Source organism: Rhyacophila brunnea, unplaced genomic scaffold, assembly GCF_057557595.1.
Source record: "Rhyacophila brunnea isolate RB1 unplaced genomic scaffold, BYU_Rbru_1.0 scaffold_20, whole genome shotgun sequence".
Lineage (NCBI taxonomy): Eukaryota > Metazoa > Arthropoda > Insecta > Trichoptera > Rhyacophilidae > Rhyacophila > Rhyacophila brunnea.
Window position 1 is genome coordinate 23,777,801 of NW_028232860.1, and position 19,328 is coordinate 23,797,128.

Here is a 19,328-nt window from a genome sequence, read left to right on the forward strand (position 1 = left end):
GATAAAAAACATGGCTTCATTTTCTTGTATTATAAATATACAGTTATTGTATTGTTTTCTCTATGGTTCAAATGGCGGACGGAGGATGAAAATTAGTCTAGCTTGTCAAAATAAACAAGTTATCTGCTTAAGGTAGCATTGTATTGTAATATACTATCCGGGCACTTAGAAAGATGCCAAACTGATGATTTTTTTCAGCGTGATGTTCTTCGTAACCTTCCTAATTAACCAAACTATTTTTATAGTAAGTATGTACTATTAATTTATTTGCATAGCAACGATAATATCACCTAAATAATATCACCCGTACAGCATCTTTTTTGGATATTTTCATTATATTCTATGTGTTTCTCTTTTTTGGCAGAATGTAATATTTAATTTAATTATTGATGTCATGTAATCGTAATAATTTTGATGTTAGGTCCAATATTATGTAAATACTACTTGCCATATTTATGTACTCATTTTAATTAAATAATACAAGTATTACATGTTGTTTGCTCTGTGTTTTATTTTTTTATTTATGGCTGGAGCAATTTTCAACACGATGCGGTAAAAACCAAATGCAACCTGTTTTACGTTTGCATTCATAATGGCACTTTACGGATACTCAGAGTAACCATATAACGATCTTCGAGACCTGATGCTTACGGCGGATACAGAGTGCGGTATCATAAATTTAAAAGTATAAGTAAATCATTGAACAGTGGCACCGCTAAGTGTAGCAAAAGTGATTTGCAGTGATAGTGATGTTGTTTGCCAGCATTCTAACAAACAATGCCAATACTACACCTAATACAGCGGAACTAGAGGTATGGCCTGGGAGGATGTAAGCAGACTGCCGTGGGAGAGGAATTCTTGAAGGCGCTGCATAGTTTCCATATGCTCCAACGCAATAGCGGACATCGATTAAGAAGAAGTGGTTTTGTAGGAATTTGAAAAAATTCTCACTAATCATTTTATTGGTCGTACACCGGCAGCTTTTCGTTCAAGATATTCCTGTACTTGGAAAATATTAAATAGAACTGTCTTCTATGAATATTGAATCAGTGAAAAAATTTTAACTGAACAAAAAAATACCGAAGTTAATGATTAAAATTTGGTTAAAATTTAAAATTAAAATGTTTATTTGAAATTTAAATTTTTAATGAAAAAAAAATTAAAATGTTTTTATAGATATATTTTTAGATATATTTTCCTGGGTCACACTGAACTTCAAACCCCAAAAAAGAATTTTCTATAGAATGAATTTCACAAAAAAATCGCAGTTGAGTGGTAAGTTGCCAAAACAGAAGGCAAAATAGAAATAGAATGTAATTTTTTTTTATCCACACCATATTATGTTTTCTATAGTAATTATCAATTCAACCATTTCCTGGAACGGTGTCAAATGTTATAGAACAAGTTTGTATGACACAAAACTCACTATGTACATGCTATATAAAAGAAATTCAGGTCGATAGTATCCCTACTTATAATAAGATTAGTTAAAAGTACTGAGGGGTATGAGTAAAGTTGGGTATTTCCCGAAATGATGAAATTTTCAATACTCAAGATTCGGGATTTCCAGAAAAGAATTCTCGAGAAATCGGGGAATTTCAAAAAAACTTGTAAAAATCCTAAAATCTGTGTAATAAACAGACAAATTCCAAAAAAATATGTATTTTTTTTATTTATGTAAGAAGACAAACAAAATAGAGGTAGGAAAACAAAAATAATTTAAAACATTACTCATTAAAATAGAATTTCAAAAAACACAGACTGTCAATTGCTGTGTCATGGCTGTGTCTGACAATCACGTAAGCTTTTGAGACACAAAATTCCCTGATGTTGCAAAAATTGCGCTCATTTTGATTCGACGTTGGCTTAATTGTGTTAAATGCCCCGATCAGTCCTTGAATTTTGTGTTTTCTGTCCACTTTTTCCATATAGAAAATCGTTTTTTTTTCAATTAATATTTGATAATAAAGAAATCCTGAGAAAAGATCCTCGAGATCCGGGATTTCCTGAAATGTTAAAAATTTCCATTCTCGAGATTCGGGATGGGAAATCCCGAAAATTTCTCGAGAATTCCCGAAACCCAACCCTAGGTATGAGTGAAATAATTATTAAAAATTGAGTCACCCATGTATGCATGAAACAAGATTCAAACAACTGCTTTGTATGAAAAGTTATAAGTATTTTATTCCTAATATTGGATTACCTATATCCCATGGACATGGTGTATAAAATGTTATTTCCATAGCAACATACAATATGGGGTACATGATATCAATGATTTCCCTGAGGTTCTCTTACACTAAAAAGATTAATTAACATCCAATTGCGGTGAAATTACACCTCTCTGTTCGCAAGTTGGCAGTCAACTTTTGTATTTTAATACATTGGACGGTAAAGACGCACCTAGCGCGTAACGATTAGGTGGACATTCGACATAATTAGCATGCTATTTAAATGTGGTGATTAAAAAGTAATTATCTAGCCAGCAGTCAATGTATTATTAAAATATCAAAGTATTAAGGTAAGTAATTATTACTTACCTAGTGAATAAAAAATAGTTCATAGCGAAATTAGTTTTTCTATTTGGAATATCATTTGAGGACAATTAGACCTCCTTTACAGAATGTTGAAAACAATTAATTATCTATGTAAAATTTACGATTAAGCCTATTTGAATTATCGGAGTACCATAAAAGATTATTTCTGTATCTTTATAGTAACAGAGGAATTATTATATATTATGTGAGAACGAATGCATAGATTATCCTTTTTAACTGGAAGATTCCAACAAGTCGACTGGAAAGAATATTCAGTCTGCAGCCCTAGTTGAAAGAACATTTGTGTAGGAGTAGTTAATTATTATTTAATTTAAATGCAGTTGGTACATATGTATTATTTCTTCTCAATTTTATTGCCATGGAAACAAAAATTACTGGGTGTTTGTGAAACAAACATTGCTCCTTCCCATGGAAACAAAAAAAACAAATGTATGACTCGTGCATTACGATGTTATTTTATTTAATCCATACAAGTCCTACATTTGGTTTGCATCCATACATATTTTGTAATTTAAATTGTATTTTTTGAGTTACCTTCCATAAAAATGTCCAATTTAACTAAGCTAGACAGCGCGAAATATAGATGTGAAAAGGCAACTATAGTCCCAGGGTGCTATACATTGCATAGGTAAAATGCATTATTTTTTATTACAGATACTGACAAATTTTATTACTAAATAATCATATTATCTTTGTTGAATATTAATTATTAAGGTAGGTAATAAAATCTATAATTAATTGTGGTAATATATTAATTAATTTTGTTGAAATTTAGTCTCATTGAAGTGCTGAGAATTAAACAAGTACTTACAGGTATTAAATAATTAAAAAAATATTTAGGAGCAGGTTTCACATCATCACAAATCTACGTAGGTACCTACCTATTTACACGTAGGTATGCGTGAATCAAGATTTAAACATGCTAACTGCCTTATATGAAAAGATATAAACATTATATTGTCAAGATTGAAGTAATTATATCCCATGGTGTATAAAATGCTTTTATTATTTTCAAATAGAAATAAATATCAATATTTTTTAATGGAATAGTAATAAAATGTATTTGACAAGGAGACGTCATTCTCCGAATGTTAAAAACAGTTTCGTAAAAGTTACAATGGTATATTTAACATAAAATTTGATACACTCAACTTGGTAACCGGTGCACTTGTAATTAGTTCAATCCTCGGCACCTCAATTAGCAGGTTACATGTAACTAGTATGTATAACATTTCACCATTGCACAGTTCACTGTGTAGTCTTACAAGAAAGAGCTGGCCATATAACATTGAGATCAAAAAATTACGGCTTGTTTGTGGAGCATTGCTAACAGTAAATATTCCAATTTTATTAGATTCACTACGAATATTACAGTGTAATGGCCGATGGCCGCGCGGCTTAAGCGCCAGTCTATACCGTCATGGGTCAGGGAGTACACATATTGTTTTTCAAATTGTGTATGAGTCAGAGTGTGGACCTAATAGGTTGAGCAAGTGGCTGACATCCATTTCTCGTAAAAACAAAATCTGTTATACAAACCTCCACTTCGTGGGGGCCCATATGATCTTATTAGGATCGGACATGGTCGAATAAGAATATTAATTTCAGAAATCATTATCAGACATTTGTTACGTACAGCTGGATACTTAAGAGAGGAGTCGTATTACATTTAGCCATATCACAGTTCACCATGAGCTGTCTTACCGGAAAGAGATGGCCGTGTAGCATTGAGATGGGAAAAATGCGTTGTTCATGGAGCATTGCAGACAGTAATGTTCCAATTTTATTCAATTGATTGGTACCGCTGCCATTATTATCAGATATTTGATGTATAACTTGAAATTTATGAGCACCTTTTTATATGAATTATACAATATGATTGTATTATTTACCTACCTATTTTCTTCTGTCCTTCACTTGTATTCCGATGGTTTTATTACATATTTTTTAATTGTTTTATTTAGACATGAATTTGATCTCAATACTATAGAGCCATCTATTTCCCATACAACATCTAATTAACTGTGATAAGGCCAACTGCATACGTACAAATGTCCAGACCCGCAATTATTAGCATGCTTTATTTTGTACAGACCTAACTTATCTGTAAAATGGCCAGAAATGGAACTACAAACTACCATAGGACGTCATTTTGAAAATTTCATTTGAATGTCAGATTTTGTCCAGTTACGAGTCTTGATTGGGTAGTTTTAGACAGTGGCTCCCCCATCCCATTCTTCAGATAAGTTTGTAGGTCTATACATCAAAAATTACATGCATCTTACCTTATTAAAACCAATTGTTCTTATGTTTTGTGCATAACCTAATTAATTTAAGATAATTATTATTTCCGTCAGACCTTCACGATGCAATCTAAAATTTCCAATAGACAATCGTCCCATTCATAAAAAGAAGATCAACGCTTATGAAGGAAAGGAGATGATCGAAGTGCCACAAAATGGTAAATGGCGTACGATGATCGTTCCTACCGGGGAAAAGAACTTATATCCGGCAATTTGGCCCAAAAGTGAATACGACAGACTCAGGCAACAAGCAAAGGTAAACTATTCGAGATATACTTAACATGAAAGATTAAAATAAATAGCCTTCGTAAATGAACTTGCCCTTAGACATCGAAACCTGCCAGGGTCTGCTCCAAGGCCGACTATAGACAGGCCAGGGCAGTGAATTACGTGTCACAATGGTAGTTTATTGCGATTGGATTGCGAGTAATTTGAGAATTTTTTTTAATAAATTTTAACTTGATAAATGAGTGATCAATAAGAGTAGTACGTATTATACGTTTTGTCTGCCGAGCGTCATGTCACAGCTGAGCTGATGATTCTTCTCTCTATCTCTCTCTTGCTGAGAAATCCTCAAAAGGAAGTGAAAGCAAGTGTTATTGGATAAGTTCCTTATTGAAGTCGGACAAAAAAATAAAGAGTGAGCCGACAGATAGTAGTGATTCCATTGGTGACAATGAAAGTTGTCCCACAAGTAATAAATTCGATCACCTTATAGGTATTTAATTTAAATAATATAAATACAAAAACGTATTTTGTAAAATGCTTATTTGAATATTTTTGGGTTTTGGAACGTATCTGAGTTTCCATAATTTCTTATGGGAAAATTTGCAAATACAAAACGCATCCACTTTAAAGTTGAGATTTTGTTTATGAGGGAGAATCCTGTTGTTATGTGAATGATAAACCACTATTTCTAGTACCTAGTTGATATAGGAGTCTACAGTTGGAATCCCATTGGATGGGGAAAGCTCACAATATTGTGTATTTATGTCCCGGGCAAGGGTGTGTGTAATGCTCTCTCTACATGTCTAGATAGGTATTCAATGAACAGTCCTCCTCTTAAGGTAACTCCAAATTGAGGGGTCATCCGTTCCATACGTATATAAGTATCTCTTTATGTGAATATTTACTTTATCAATGTCGCGCATCAGGTGACTACTCTAGAGGAGCGATTAATCGCAACTCAATTGGCTGAAGAAAACGAGAAACGCAAAATCGAAGAGAGTGAACTTCGTATCCAGAAGCTGAAAGAGCGCCAACAAATACAAGCCGGTATAAGTGAGGATGATGGCTATGATTCGGAAAAACCTGAAAAAGCTGCCAGCGCTCTGAAACGCGCCTTAGGTGAGGTATTAATTCAGTCATATCCTCAGCCAGCCCCCTTCAACTTTTGTCATACACTTTATGTAAATCCATCCGATTTTGTATTATTTCTTTTTAATATTATCATTTAAACAAGCCATAAAACTGTAGAGTTAAAATATTTTGCATTTTTAAATAAAGATCTTATTTCCATGCGTATTCTTTAATTTGCCCCCCTAGGCACTACCTAGCACCACGTGAATCACTGTATTAATTTCATTGTTGATACTTCCAGTCACTGCAGTTATTTTTAATTGACAGTTTTCAATCCATGGGATGGTGAATTTTTTGAAGTTCACTTCTTCAATCTCCTTTTCTTTCCACCGGGCTAGTGGGTAGGGGTTGACAGGATAGCCATACTGGAACTGGTTAACAATAAAGGTGCTTCCCATTCGCAGGAAGTAGACGGAGTTAATGTGTTTATTGTCTATGTGCTACCAATAGTGCTTAGATTGCGCGTGTTGTATCGCCGCACTTCTCTCTTGTTTCCTAACTGTCAAACATTTCTTGATAATGTGGTACATTTTATAACAATCAATTAATTAATTTAAAATATTATAAACTGATGAGTGTTTTTTATATTTCGACATGTCAAGTACGTGGGCACCACATTGTAATGAACAATGTCAATGTGATTTCTTATTTGAAACGTGAACTGTGATTGTTTTGCGCCACTTCCCGTATTATAGTGATAAATTATAATGTGAGGGGCACAAAAGTTACACGAAACTCTCTGCACTAGTTATCCCTGGAAAATAATATTGTTGTATTGCAACTTACATTACAAAACTTATACATATTTGCAGATCTGAAAAATGAGGAATTTCAGGGGCCGCGAATAGCAAGCCAATTAATTCTCGCTTCAAAATGCCATGCCATTCGAGACGCTCAGGTTTCAGAAAAAGCCCTGATTCAAAAAGAACTCAAGGAGGAAGAACAAAGGTTTCATGTTATTACTTAATTTAATCAATATCACAATGATAAATTTGTTTTTTACATCATAAACTTAATATTACTCTGGCATCTATTACCAAACACTGATAAATCCATATATTATTATATAATACAACATTTTCAGTAAACGATTTTGTGTTGAAATCGTAAATGGTTGATGTTAATTTCTTTTTTCCAACATATTGTATTGTCAAATGAGAACAACATGCCATTGGTGAAAAGTGACCTTTGGAAGGAGGTAGGCTATGTGGATCAAAATATTGCACACTTGTCAGTCATACTAACACGAATAACAAAGATAATAGTAATTTATTACTATTGATGGCATGGCCTCCACAAGGGAGGGGGGGCTAAAAGGGCTCTGGCCTGGGAGCCCGGGCTTAGGAGAGGCCTGAACTGGCGAGTCAACCAGATAAGTGAGATACACGCACATTCAAAATTTGCACTAATAGTAAAAAGTCACCTGCAGCGCTATTTTACTTCAAGAATATTAACATTTTAAATATTATGTGTCGACAATTCCATGATTCAAGTAGATGTTTTCAATTTGTTTTTTTTTTTTTTAAATTACACCCATAATTATTTTACCTTGAACACGATTTGGAAAATGCTTGTATAGCGTCACATTGCTTTTAAGCTTAACGATAGGTAGAGGGGCCCACCAAAGATTCTAACCTGGGAGCCTACTTCAGTGTGGGGGTCATGACTGATGGGTACATTAATGAAAACTTCTAGATTTTTACAGCACTTGAAAGCGAAAGAACTGACGTAACGTTGCGACAACTATCAAATTATTTACACGTATAGATGTCTGTCTCTGTATAGTCTATTACTGATGTGATCTAAAAATGTAAAATTTATTTTTATTAATTTGGGCTCTACTTAATCGCTTAGTAAGTCGCAAAATGGAAAGAAAAAAAAACTCAAAATTGTGACATTTTTTCCGCCTCTGAGTGAGAATTCTTAAAATAACTTCCAACAAAATGTCTTGATGAGTTTATCTGGTTTTCCATTAGACTGGACGTGATGATGGAGCAATATCGCATTGCCGCTCTCAAAAGAGAAGAGAAGGTGTCCGTTGACCAGAAAGCTCGCAGGTTGAAGAACATTGAGAGCATTAAGCAGCAGATTTCTGAGAATGAGCGATCGAAGCTGCTTGAGTCGGAACGGTTGGGCAAGGAGGGCGCTCAACTCAACCAGGTGGGCATTGCCGTGCATCTCAGTGAACTGGAGGAACGGAAGAAGAAGCGGGAGACTTCGCAAAATTTAAAGAAACTCCTTGATAAATGTCAGTACCCTATACTATACCTACAAAATCTCATCACATTGAAGAAGTATTATTTTTATTAGATATTCTAAGTTTTATTGTATTGTTATCAATGTTATCACAGATAGTGTGCACCAACCGCCAACACTAAAATACTTTAAACAATAACAAATATTGAACAACTGTATTTATTATTATTTACTACTATTGAATAGCGAATGAAGTAATATTGAATGCTTGACGGTGATACTAGTACATTTTTAGTATGGTTGAATTATAAAAAAGTAATATTCTGTGTTGCCAAATAAAAAAGATAATAGTAGGTACCTATCTTGTTGTTGATTTTTTTTTAACAATCTACATTGCCCCTGTGAATTGTTCACGGTGGCCTGGGACACACTGTGGATACAACTGGCCTGATCCAATTCACCTTTTTTGCGATATGTTTACAGGCAACGAAGAACTGGTGTACTTTAAACGGATGCGAGAAGAGGAAGACAAAATAATGAATCAGCGAATTCAAAACTTCACTAAACAAAAGCAGCAACGTGATTCTAAAATCAGAGCTGATGCTCGAGTTGCCAAATTTGCCAAAGAAAAAGATGTGTATACGATGGCTCTCGAACAAAAGGTTCGACCCCAAAATATTATTCTTTTGTAATGTTTCAATTAAAGTTGTATTTTCAATGTTCAATGTATGCTTTTGCTTATTGTCAATTAAATCTTACAAGGGTTTCCCAAACTTTCCCTGCAATTGAACACTTCGCCAAATCCTGAAATTTTAACGGAACACATAGTTTATTTTGTACAGTGGGTAAATAATACATAATCGATAAATTTAAAAAAAAAAAATGAGAAGAAACAATAATTATTTTTAAAACATAACATGTAAAAATCCAAGTGAATGAAGTTCTTAATGACTTTTGGTCCTTGAAATGCAAATTTTCTCGATGAAAAATTTAACTCTTATATCTGTTGTGGCGTCGAGCCTGTTCCTGGACTTTGCAGCATAAGAAAATCCTGCTTCACATAAATATGTCGTAGTAAGCGGAAGTAAAACAATGGTAGCTTGTTTTGACACACTGGGGTAGAGTATACGCTTCATAACTTTGTACTCCGGCTCTAGATATTATTCGGAAACCCTACTATACAGTATACATAATACCATTAACTTCTTCACCGTGGAGCATTTAATTACTATTTAATCACCACATTTAAATAACATGCTAATTATATCTAATGGCCCCCTAATGAGGACACAACAGGTGTGCCGTCTGCGCTGTAAGGATTAAAAATTGAGTGAAGTCACTATTGCCTTACAAATGTTTTAGCATTTTATTTAAAATTAATATGAATGTAATTTTATTTTTAATCACAATATTGTAAAATCTTATTGGCTTGTGGCAGGTGCCCCACACAAAAAAAATATATGAAAGGGGGTCCATTTTGAAAAAAATAATATCCATAACATAATAATTTACCAGGCACTGAATTTTTACGGCGGCTTGGTTAGCGAAATCAAGATAGTGCTACCGACATCTACTCCTATTTCATTGCTTCAACCGCGGACTGCTATGGTTTGCTGCGACCTGTTACATCCACTAGTGGTTATCAAGTGCGCATGGTCTAATGGTCAGTTTGTGTCATCCGAACTGTCCAGCCTGGCAGCGGAATATTAAAAGCAAACATTTTTTTGTCCACAGTGACGAAATGTCTTTACAGGCAGAAGAATGCAAATCCATACTACTTATTTTAATAATTTGTTTTTATATTCAGAATTTAATTGAGTTAAAAGATGCAAAAAAATGATCATCTTTTGTGTATGTTCTAAAAAGTTGTAGGCATTCATCTAAAATATTAATTGTTTTTGCTCTCCTGAACAATTGAGAATATGACAGTCGCATCCACCTGCCTCCGAGGTACAATTTCAGCAGCAGACTGGGTTGCGGAGTATTATTTATGATCATCATTTTTGTCATGGATATGTACATCTTTAAGCCCATCAGTTCACTTTATTATTCAACCCAGTGGAGCATGATAATCAATTCCTCGGGTGATACCACAATGAGTAATGTGTAATTCGCGTATTTCAAGTTGGAGACTTTTTTGGAACAGCTACACTGTTTTCCAAATTTATTCTCAAGTGCTCCCCTCATAATATGTTCGCCATAAAGATTGAAGAGATCTGGGGAAAGAATACATTCCTAAAATTTTCAGATTTTATATCATTCATCTTTATTATAGTAGAGTTATGGTTACTTGCTACGTGGGATACAAGGTTTGCCGAAACTCCTATCTCTAGGACCCTCACCTCCATATATTTTGCCATCAAAAATGAAGCACAATACCGTTGGTATATTAATTAAAACACTTTCAAATAGTCTCCGCTTTGTATTCTCCCGCCAGGTGCCTCCGGTAGGCGGAGCATTCACATTAATATATAATATAAAATTTATTAAAGGTGAAAAAAGACATGCTAACAGAAATGGAGCATTACAGAAACTTAAAGATACAAGAGGACGTTGAGCGAGAGTACAGAAAGAAAGAAAGAGATATCGCCATTAAGAAGCAAAATGATATGAAACTGCTCAAGGAAGCCAGGGAAAAACAGGTACATACTCTTGCGTTACGATGTAATCTAGCTTTATAGGTGTATCTAAAATGGGTGCACTGGGATTATTACACATTGTATGTAAACACTTTCGACTAAATTTATAGGTTGCAGATATTCATAAGCAAATGGCACTGCAAATATCAAGAGAAGAAGACATATTCAATACGGTTGTGCGGCAAAACAAGGAAGATATTGAAAAAGAAGAAATGGTTGGTGACACTTTCTGCTTAGAAATGGTGATATTACCACAACAAATTAATAACTGCAAATTAGCGTGTCAGTCTTTGATTGTTCTGTTTTTTTCCTCAGATGAAAAAGGCACGTCAAGAGGCAATCGAAAAACACCGCATTATTATAAGAAAGCAAATCAACGAAAAGGAGAAAGAGCGGTATATTACAATTATTATATTCAAATTCTGTTTTTGTTATAACGCTTTTTATTTTTCGACATTGCCCGCTTAGTTTTGAGGGCGGTATGATTCATAACTTGCCTTAATAGCGCCTGTACACGTGCACAGATTTACTGGCAGCAATAGTGTGTAAATTAAACGATCGCGATAATTGTTTACACGCAAAAGTGCTTACTTACTGTCTCACCTATCTCGTTCTTCAAGTTTAGTGTAAGCATAAACATGAAAATGCGGCATTAGCCCCTCACAGGATTCAATGTATTCCACGAATTCTGCCATCTTCAATGCTGTTGTCTCTGTTCACTCCAATTCTATTCTATGAAGAGGATTAAACTCTACTATGCCCGATAATTTGATTTCATTCTACTATTCACTGAAATATTAAATTTACTATTCTGTTCAACTGCTCGACATTATAACTTGTTCTTTTAATGTAATCATTGTTGTAATGTCAAAAAGCAGTGAAGCAGTAACTGAATTAATTATAAATGTTGAAATAATTTGTTATAGAATGAATCTAAGGCAGAAGATGACCGATGAAGGGATGGCGTTGATATCAGAAGTGGAACGCCAAAACCAGCTGGAGAAAGATATTATCAGGCAGAAAGTGGACGAAATGAGACAACAGAAAATTCCAGAGGCGTATGTCACTGAGGTCGAACAACAGCTAGCCAAACTCAAATACTATTAGATTATATTTGATCTAATTTGACCTGAACTGGAAAGGTACTCACCTATCTGTGTTTGCAAACAGTTTTTAATCATCTTGTAAAGTCTATGCAGTAGTAAATATTGAATTTCAATTAAAATTTTGTTTAGAGTAGTTTGTTGACATTTGTTCTGAGTTTCAATTGGTTGTTATTGTATTTGTTTTTGGACTGTCCCGAGTGTTATTCCTCCTTTCGTCAAAGTTTCAGAGTCGCTGCAATGTTAATATTGTGAGATACTGTTTCATGCCAATATTTTGCAAATAAATAGTACTCATGAAGGCCATTCTGAATACTTAATGCAATTGAAATTTTGTGTACAAAATATTTCTCACCTACGCTTGGGCAATTTGGTTTGCATCATTTAGATTTAATGATATTTCTGTAGTAATGTACCACAATGTACCTACTTATAATTGATATATAATGGAAAACACATTTTTTACTTAGTTTAGTATGACAATGTTGAGTGTGAAATGTGTTTGCAATGGTATAGATACACAACAATGCCCGTTTTATATGTTTGTGTGATAGGAGAGGTTTCAGAAAATATAAAACAGTTTTTAAATGTAATCTGCATTTTATTTGATGTATTTTGTTGTTCCACATTTCATATTTAATTCAATATCTTGCACCCTCTAAACTTATGAGAGCCCGATGACAAATTAATGTTTTCTTTCATCGTCTCGTCGGATGGGAGTAAGTTCTTCTTGGGATTTTCAATCCGAGCAATTCATCTGAAAAGACATCAAGATAGCCGGCCTCATATAGACCATATGTTTTTTCCATGTTTTATAAGATTGCAATTGCTCTTCAGCCGCCCGATATGCTGTTGAAAGAAAACAGATATTAGTAAAAATGACAAGACTATTGTAAAAATAGCACTATTTAATTACTGCCTCATTATCAACATTCTCAATTTGTTTAATTTTGTCAAATCATTATTACAATTAAAAACCAAATGATCAAGCCAAAATCAATTGTAGCAAATACTAGTGATAATACAGTGGACAGTGATTAAATGTGCAGACATAATATTATTGTAATGCAGATTAACGAAAATAAAAAAGGGGTTTGGATTATGAAGATCGCTATAGAAGCCAGATAATCGATTCGATTGTTAATAATTATGATGTGAAATGCCAGTGAGAGGCATGTTTAATATAAACGGAGAAGCATCGTCAATTGTGCTTATCTCGCAACCGTTCCCTTACCGGGAGATTGCACGTTTCGAATTGAGATACGTGGGAAAACATACAATCCGTTAACACCGAACCGGCGCAGCGGGGAAATTTGTGATTCCTTGAAATGGTTTCAAAATGCGCTATTCTTTAAATTTTTATTGATCAAACTGCACCGAGCATGCACTACAAGATGTTCAATCCGAATTTCTAGCAATTATTGTGAATGCCCAGGACTATTATATAACGCAACTAAAGACTGTCGAGACATAGCAGTCTGGGCTACTTACGATTGATTCGTCATAAAGACAAGGGTACGCTCTCGAGACGGTGGAAGTTTTGAACGCACGCGTAAACGCAACTGCGAGTCGGTAGCCGCTTCCGCTTTAAGCCGTCGCCATCTTGATTTGCCGCATTACGTTCCGCCGCACATATGTTTAATGTGTCTTGCCGCAATTACCGCCTTCCGTGTGCTTTTTGCAATTTAAATGCCACTGCAGATCTTCTCATGATTTTGAAACTCTTGCACTACTTACATTCAATGTCCTGAATATTTTATGAGTTTATATTTCATTCTTTTACTTTTACCAATCAAAAATTATTACAAAGCAAAGGTGAATTAAGGCTATTGAAATTACATTTCCTTTCCAGATAATACATTTAACAACGAAACTGAAATGGCAACTTCAGTCATTTTCTATTTTAAAATCAGAAAATATAAACGTAACAATACTAAATGCAATCAGTTGCTTGTTTCAGAGTCAACAACACTACAAGTGAAAATATTGCAATTTCCTGTATACAGAGCAGAGCGTGCATTTTACTTCATTTACTGATTGTCTATCGGTATAGGTCACTTGTCACAGGTCGCTTATACAAACTTGAAGTAATAATCCTAGATAAAGTGAGTGGAAAAATTACATTAATAAGATCTGTTTAACTTAAAATATGTACAAGATAATTTCTACTGAGGATTGTGTATTCTACATTGATACATATATCCCTTTCATATGAAATGGAGTGCCTCGAACTTCGCACTAAACTGAACTCGCAGATCCACGTGAGCGGTCATATACAAAACGCATTCTCTGCTCCAGTTTTGTGGACACTTATTGAAAACGCAAAGCAATAAAATTGTTAAATCACGAATTGAAATGCAAGTTTCGATTGTAAGCATAAACAATAATAGAAAACTACGAAGATATTTATCATAAAATAGTTGGTGTTCAATCTAATACTTAGCAAATCAATAATTTTATTTAGTGTGAAGACAAAAATTTTGCAACGCAAGAAAAGTGTATCAACAAAATAACATTTGACATTGATATTATCAAATGACCTTCCTTCGCTATTATATATTTTCAATCTAGACATTTAAAATGGTCATATCAATGTATGTATGTCTGTTTATACTTAGATATTTACAAAAGATATTATATTACGGTACTGTCTGGTGGTTTTCTGCAAAAATTGCTCGTAGACAAAGTGTCCACTTGCAGTGAAAGTATAAAAAAAGATTTTTCAATCAATGATAGCATTCGGTAACATAGAAAGAAGAAGGTCACCAATGCGTAACAGACAGTCACTAGTCACAGATACTTTACATAATTATAACCATAGAAAGGCTAAAGCTGTCGAGGGAAAAATAATAAAAAAATCATTTATGGTATGAATTAAATTTTAATAATTTCGTCATATACATGAATTCACATTCATAACTTTTGTGGCGAACCAACTATAACGCAAGTTATAATGCACAAAAAAGAAAATACCAGACACAAAAGACTACAAAGTTCCTAACGCACTGTCCTATTATTTACTGCAAAAATGAATATTAAAGAAAAAGAAACTCGTATGGAGAGGACAAGTGCGGAGCAAAAACGGTTGCATCGATAATGTTTTTCATTACAGTACACAGTACTCAGACGTCTGGTTAGAGCGACAAACAAAATTCAGGTACTATTTTAAAAAATATTATATTTTGATCTTATGATTTACAATACGAGACGGGACACGGCCGACGCAACCAATTCGTCGAGGTCACCACACAATAATTAACATCTAACATAATCATTATCACTAATCTATTTGAATATGGGTCAACTGAACATTGCAACTTAACCACTATTGTCTCATAACTTATTCTCACGCGCCATCGTGCGCACGTCTGAACGTGATGTGACCGCTGAAGACGGTCGTCTTCCGGTCGACACGGTAGGTACAGTAAAAAAAATACAGAAAATTATCCTAACGCCGCAAGTTTCCCATCCGAGGGAAGGCGAGCGCCGCACCGAGGTCTTGGAACGGAACGTATCTAACTACGGTCTAGGACTCGGAGGTAGAGCTGTAGTCGCCGCCCTTAGTATCTGCGCGGTCCCATCCCGAGGTCGCGACCTCCGCGAGGTCCGCCGCCGCCGACACTAAACATAAACCAGCAAAATCCAACTGCAGTAGCCGCCCACCAATAATCCTTACTTGCTAATAGCTAAACGCTGCCGACTGAAGACAGCCAAGGCTTCAACGCCTTAATCAATCGTTTACTGAATTAATTTAATTACAAGGCAATATAGAGGACTGATAAAATTTGTTTCATTCCCTGAACGGGTGGTGTTTAATAGTCAATTCCCCTCCCCATAGATGAGTTAGCGAAGGGGGCACCGTGGCGTTTATTCATTCGCCTGGCCGGCGGACGCAACGAGACGTGTTTCCCCAGAGTTCACGTATACGGAAGCAATTTTCGATCCTTGTAAATTTGCCCAATCGTACGATAAGTTTCGCAACGTCTCACTTCATCATGGCACATCTCAGTGCATCGACTCGTGTTTCTCGAACTAACACTTTAGATTTCAGAGTGAAATTCCATGAAGGGCAGTCAATAATGAGGGATTACAATGTGTATGCATAAAACTTACCGTCCTAGTGGAGGGAATTGTTGGTTGTAGGGATCTCTATCTCCGAAACCGGCTCCGCCCCTCCTAAGCAAAACACACCATCGATGTAACATTGCTAGCTTAGAAATTGCGTAAGCTACCCGTGAACAGTGGGTAGTCAGAACAGAAGTCAAGGGTTTATTTATGCCGGCTCTAGTGTTGGGTTGGATTATCACCATGTGTTTGCCAAGAGATAATGTGAAATATATTGTAACGCTTATGAATGTAAACATAACTCAGAGTGTCAAAAGATGAGAGCTCGTAAGATTAAGAGTAAAAAGGGCGGTGATGGATCAGTTGTCTCTACAATGAGCCCAAAAGTTCGAGGAAAGAACACACGGTGATAACCCATAAACCTAATATAACAATCAACTGTGAAGTCTCAAAGAAAAAAAAATCATGTGTCATGAATAATTTCCAACTGTTGCACAGCATTACGCATGTAACTACCTAATACTGCTTTCCAGTAAAGTAAAAAAAAAATGCTGTCTAAATTTTAAATACACATATAAGACATCAAGACATTTTTGCAGTGCATGTGCAGAAGACATTCTGAACAAAGTAGTCAAGTGTGGTAAAAATCACTAGTGTGGTTTGCCTTTCAAACATGTTATAATTATGGGAATTTTATGACTCATTTTAGATAAAAGCAAATTTTGTGGTTGCAAAGCTGAAGAAGTTTCAAATTCAAAGAATTTATTATGATTTTGAAATCTAGAAGTAGATAACAATAGCAGATGGATCTACCGTCTGTCTGTATTGTCTCAACCATAACAACAAAATGCAAGTGTAAACAAGTTTTGCCATGCAAGTTACCGATCAAAAAATTTACACCGCGCGCCCAGAAAACATGCACACAGCAACAACTGTGTCTTGGCGACACTACACAAAATTGAGATTGGCATGACAATTTGAATTTTTGTGTGTAAACAATTATCGAGAAAGTTTTATTTACACGGTATTATTACTAACAGTAAATCCGTGCACATGTACAAGTGTTATAACGCTTGTACATGTGCATGGATTTACTGGCAACAATAGTGTGTAAATTCAACTATCGCGATATGTAACTATTTACATGTAATAGTGCTGACTGTTTCATCAATCTCATTCTTAAGTGCAAGCGAGACGCGTTAAAAATGCTCAGTGCAGTGTACCTGTTTTTTTCTGGCAGGTTTGCCACTATCGTTCTACTGTGCAGGTGCAGATATCTCAATCGTGAAAATACAGAAACTGCTAAACTTTTTAAATACCTTGCTGCAATCTTGCAACTCACATGATAATGTGTTGACACATGCATTTTATTGTTATGGCCGTGATAATACGTACTGTCAGTAGTAAATGCATACACGTGTGAACGGGGGGGGGGAGGGGGGGGGGGGGTATTGGGACAGGAGATTGATTTGATGAGTGATATACTTGACATAGCAATTTAATTTTCAGTTGGCTAATGATTCCGGTGAGTTGATACTCTCACTGAAATCAGCGTATCAGCGATAAGATTCTTCAAAACAGTGAGCCAAGTCAACAATTCTGAGAAAATCATAAATGAATAAGATAAATTATAAAATCAATAAAAATTTGAAAATCGGAAAAAGGTCTGATCAGCATCATGACAGTAAAGGAAAAAAGAAAACTCACATTTGTGGGGGTGATCTGCGACTGAACATGTCACCGTTGGCCATAGGGTTTCCGCGGGGAGCTCCTCTTTCAAAGGAAGGCGGCATCGGCATGGGTGGGGGCCTCATTCCTCCGCTGCGTCTGTCCATCATCATGTTCTGTCTGTCTTCAGGGAACATACCACCGCCGCCGCCCCCCCTCCTCTCGTCCGGGAACATGCCCCCTCCACGCCTCTCGTCCATGGGGTAGCCGCCGCGTCTCTCTTCGGGGTACATGTTGCCACCGCCGCCTCCGAAGTTGCCCCCCATGCCGCGATTATCCATCAGGGCAAAACCGCGCCTGTCCTCGCCGGAGAAACCGAGGCGATCGTCAGGGTAGCCGTTGCCGCCGCGCCGATCCATTCCGCGGTCATATCCGCCTCCCCCGTTGCGCATTCCCATTCCGCCGATTGGACCTCGGCCTCCCATGTCGCCCATCGGGGGCCTAGAGTCTCTCATGTAGGGCGCCCCGCCGTCCCTGGCGCCGCCCATCGGGGGTCCTCTCATCGGGCCGCCACCTCCCGGTCTCCTCGGCGCACCCACGCCCATCCCGTTTCTCATCCCGCCGCCCATGCCCATTCCCATCCCGTTCCTCATTCCTCCCGGGCCGCCTCCCCTCTCCATTCCTCCTCTGGGCGGTCCGCCCGTGCGGCCTCCGCGTTCCTTGATGCGACCGCGTTCGACGGTGATGACGCCGCCGTTGAAGGAAGAGTTGTTCAGTCCTCTGATGGCGTCGGACGCCATATCCTCGGTCTGCATGTGAACGAAGCCGCACCTGTTCATGACGTCGCACTCGGTGACGACCCCGTAGCGCTCAAACATGCGGCGCAGATCCTCAGGCTTCGAGCCGAGAGGCAGGCTGCCGATGAACACTTTAGTTTGCTGAAAAACGGTATGTATACGTTCACAAAATGATCTTGTAGCCACCTGTATAGATAAAGACATATTTTACGACACTCACCTGCACCATTTTCTGGTTATGAGAAGTAACTTTTCAGCGACTGCAAAATTTCTTCTAGACGACGACAATGGCGGGCGGGACAAACGACGGCTTGCAAAATGGCGTCTGATTCAAGCGTCCTCGAAACGGAACCGGAGAAGGGGTAAAATATTCAAAAACTAAAATATCATCTTCTCTATGGTTCTTAATAGTAAATTTTTAAAGATTACACAAATATAATAATATTATATTGCATAAATTATCTTATGTTAGAACTTTAATCAAAAATCAATTTACAATAATAATAAGAGCAATAATAATTTTATTTATTGCATGATACAAAGTCTTTGGCATGATACCACTTTTGGGTTTGAATAATATATTATACTGGCAAACCAATCTGTGAGACGTGGCAGTAAGTAAAATTATGCGCGGTAAGTA

The 19,328-nt window shown here is 36.3% G+C and overlaps 2 protein-coding genes across 3 annotated transcripts; one reads left to right on the forward strand and one right to left on the reverse strand.

The window, feature by feature from the left end:
• Nucleotides 1–4,001: 4,001 nt before the first annotated feature.
• On the forward strand, nucleotides 4,002–12,742 carry LOC147071432 (cilia- and flagella-associated protein 45-like). Its single transcript, XM_085948315.1, has 9 exons — nucleotides 4,002–5,117; nucleotides 6,016–6,208; nucleotides 7,033–7,168; nucleotides 8,197–8,468; nucleotides 8,900–9,078; nucleotides 10,909–11,058; nucleotides 11,166–11,270; nucleotides 11,371–11,450; nucleotides 11,982–12,742. The coding sequence occupies exons 1-9, from the start codon at nucleotides 4,998–5,000 to the stop codon at nucleotides 12,160–12,162; spliced, it is 1,416 nt and encodes a 471-aa protein (XP_085804441.1). The 5' UTR covers nucleotides 4,002–4,997; the 3' UTR covers nucleotides 12,163–12,742.
• LOC147071433 (uncharacterized) lies at nucleotides 12,739–19,015 on the reverse strand. 2 transcript variants are annotated; one of them, XM_085948317.1, is made up of 4 exons: nucleotides 18,909–19,015; nucleotides 17,931–18,829; nucleotides 16,272–16,334; nucleotides 12,739–13,007 (listed from the first exon to the last, which is right to left on the reverse strand). In XM_085948317.1, the coding sequence occupies exons 1-4, from the start codon at nucleotides 18,915–18,917 to the stop codon at nucleotides 12,992–12,994; spliced, it is 987 nt and encodes a 328-aa protein (XP_085804443.1). In that variant the 5' UTR covers nucleotides 18,918–19,015; the 3' UTR covers nucleotides 12,739–12,991. The 2 variants fall into 2 exon arrangements, with proteins under 2 accessions (XP_085804443.1, XP_085804442.1); XM_085948316.1 differs by lacking the exon at nucleotides 12,739–13,007 and adding an exon at nucleotides 15,020–15,779.
• Nucleotides 19,016–19,328: the final 313 nt, after the last annotated feature.

Excerpts from the sequence above, each read along its gene's own strand:
- LOC147071433 (XM_085948316.1), bottom strand. Across the intron at positions 16,335-17,930 it reads CGCAGATCACCCCCACAAAT|GAGGGGCGGAGCCGGTTTCG; the intron begins GTGAGTTTTCTT and ends TGTTTTGCTTAG. Across the intron at positions 15,780-16,271 it reads CAATTCCCTCCACTAGGACG|TGTCGGCGGCGGCGGACCTC; the intron begins GTAAGTTTTATG and ends GTTTATGTTTAG.
- LOC147071432 (XM_085948315.1), top strand. The coding sequence starts at position 4,998 with ATGATCGAAGTGCCACAAAATGGTAAATGGCGTACGATGATCGTTCCT. Across the intron at positions 5,118-6,015 it reads GACTCAGGCAACAAGCAAAG|GTGACTACTCTAGAGGAGCG; the intron begins GTAAACTATTCG and ends GTCGCGCATCAG. Across the intron at positions 8,469-8,899 it reads AAAGAAACTCCTTGATAAAT|GCAACGAAGAACTGGTGTAC; the intron begins GTCAGTACCCTA and ends ATATGTTTACAG.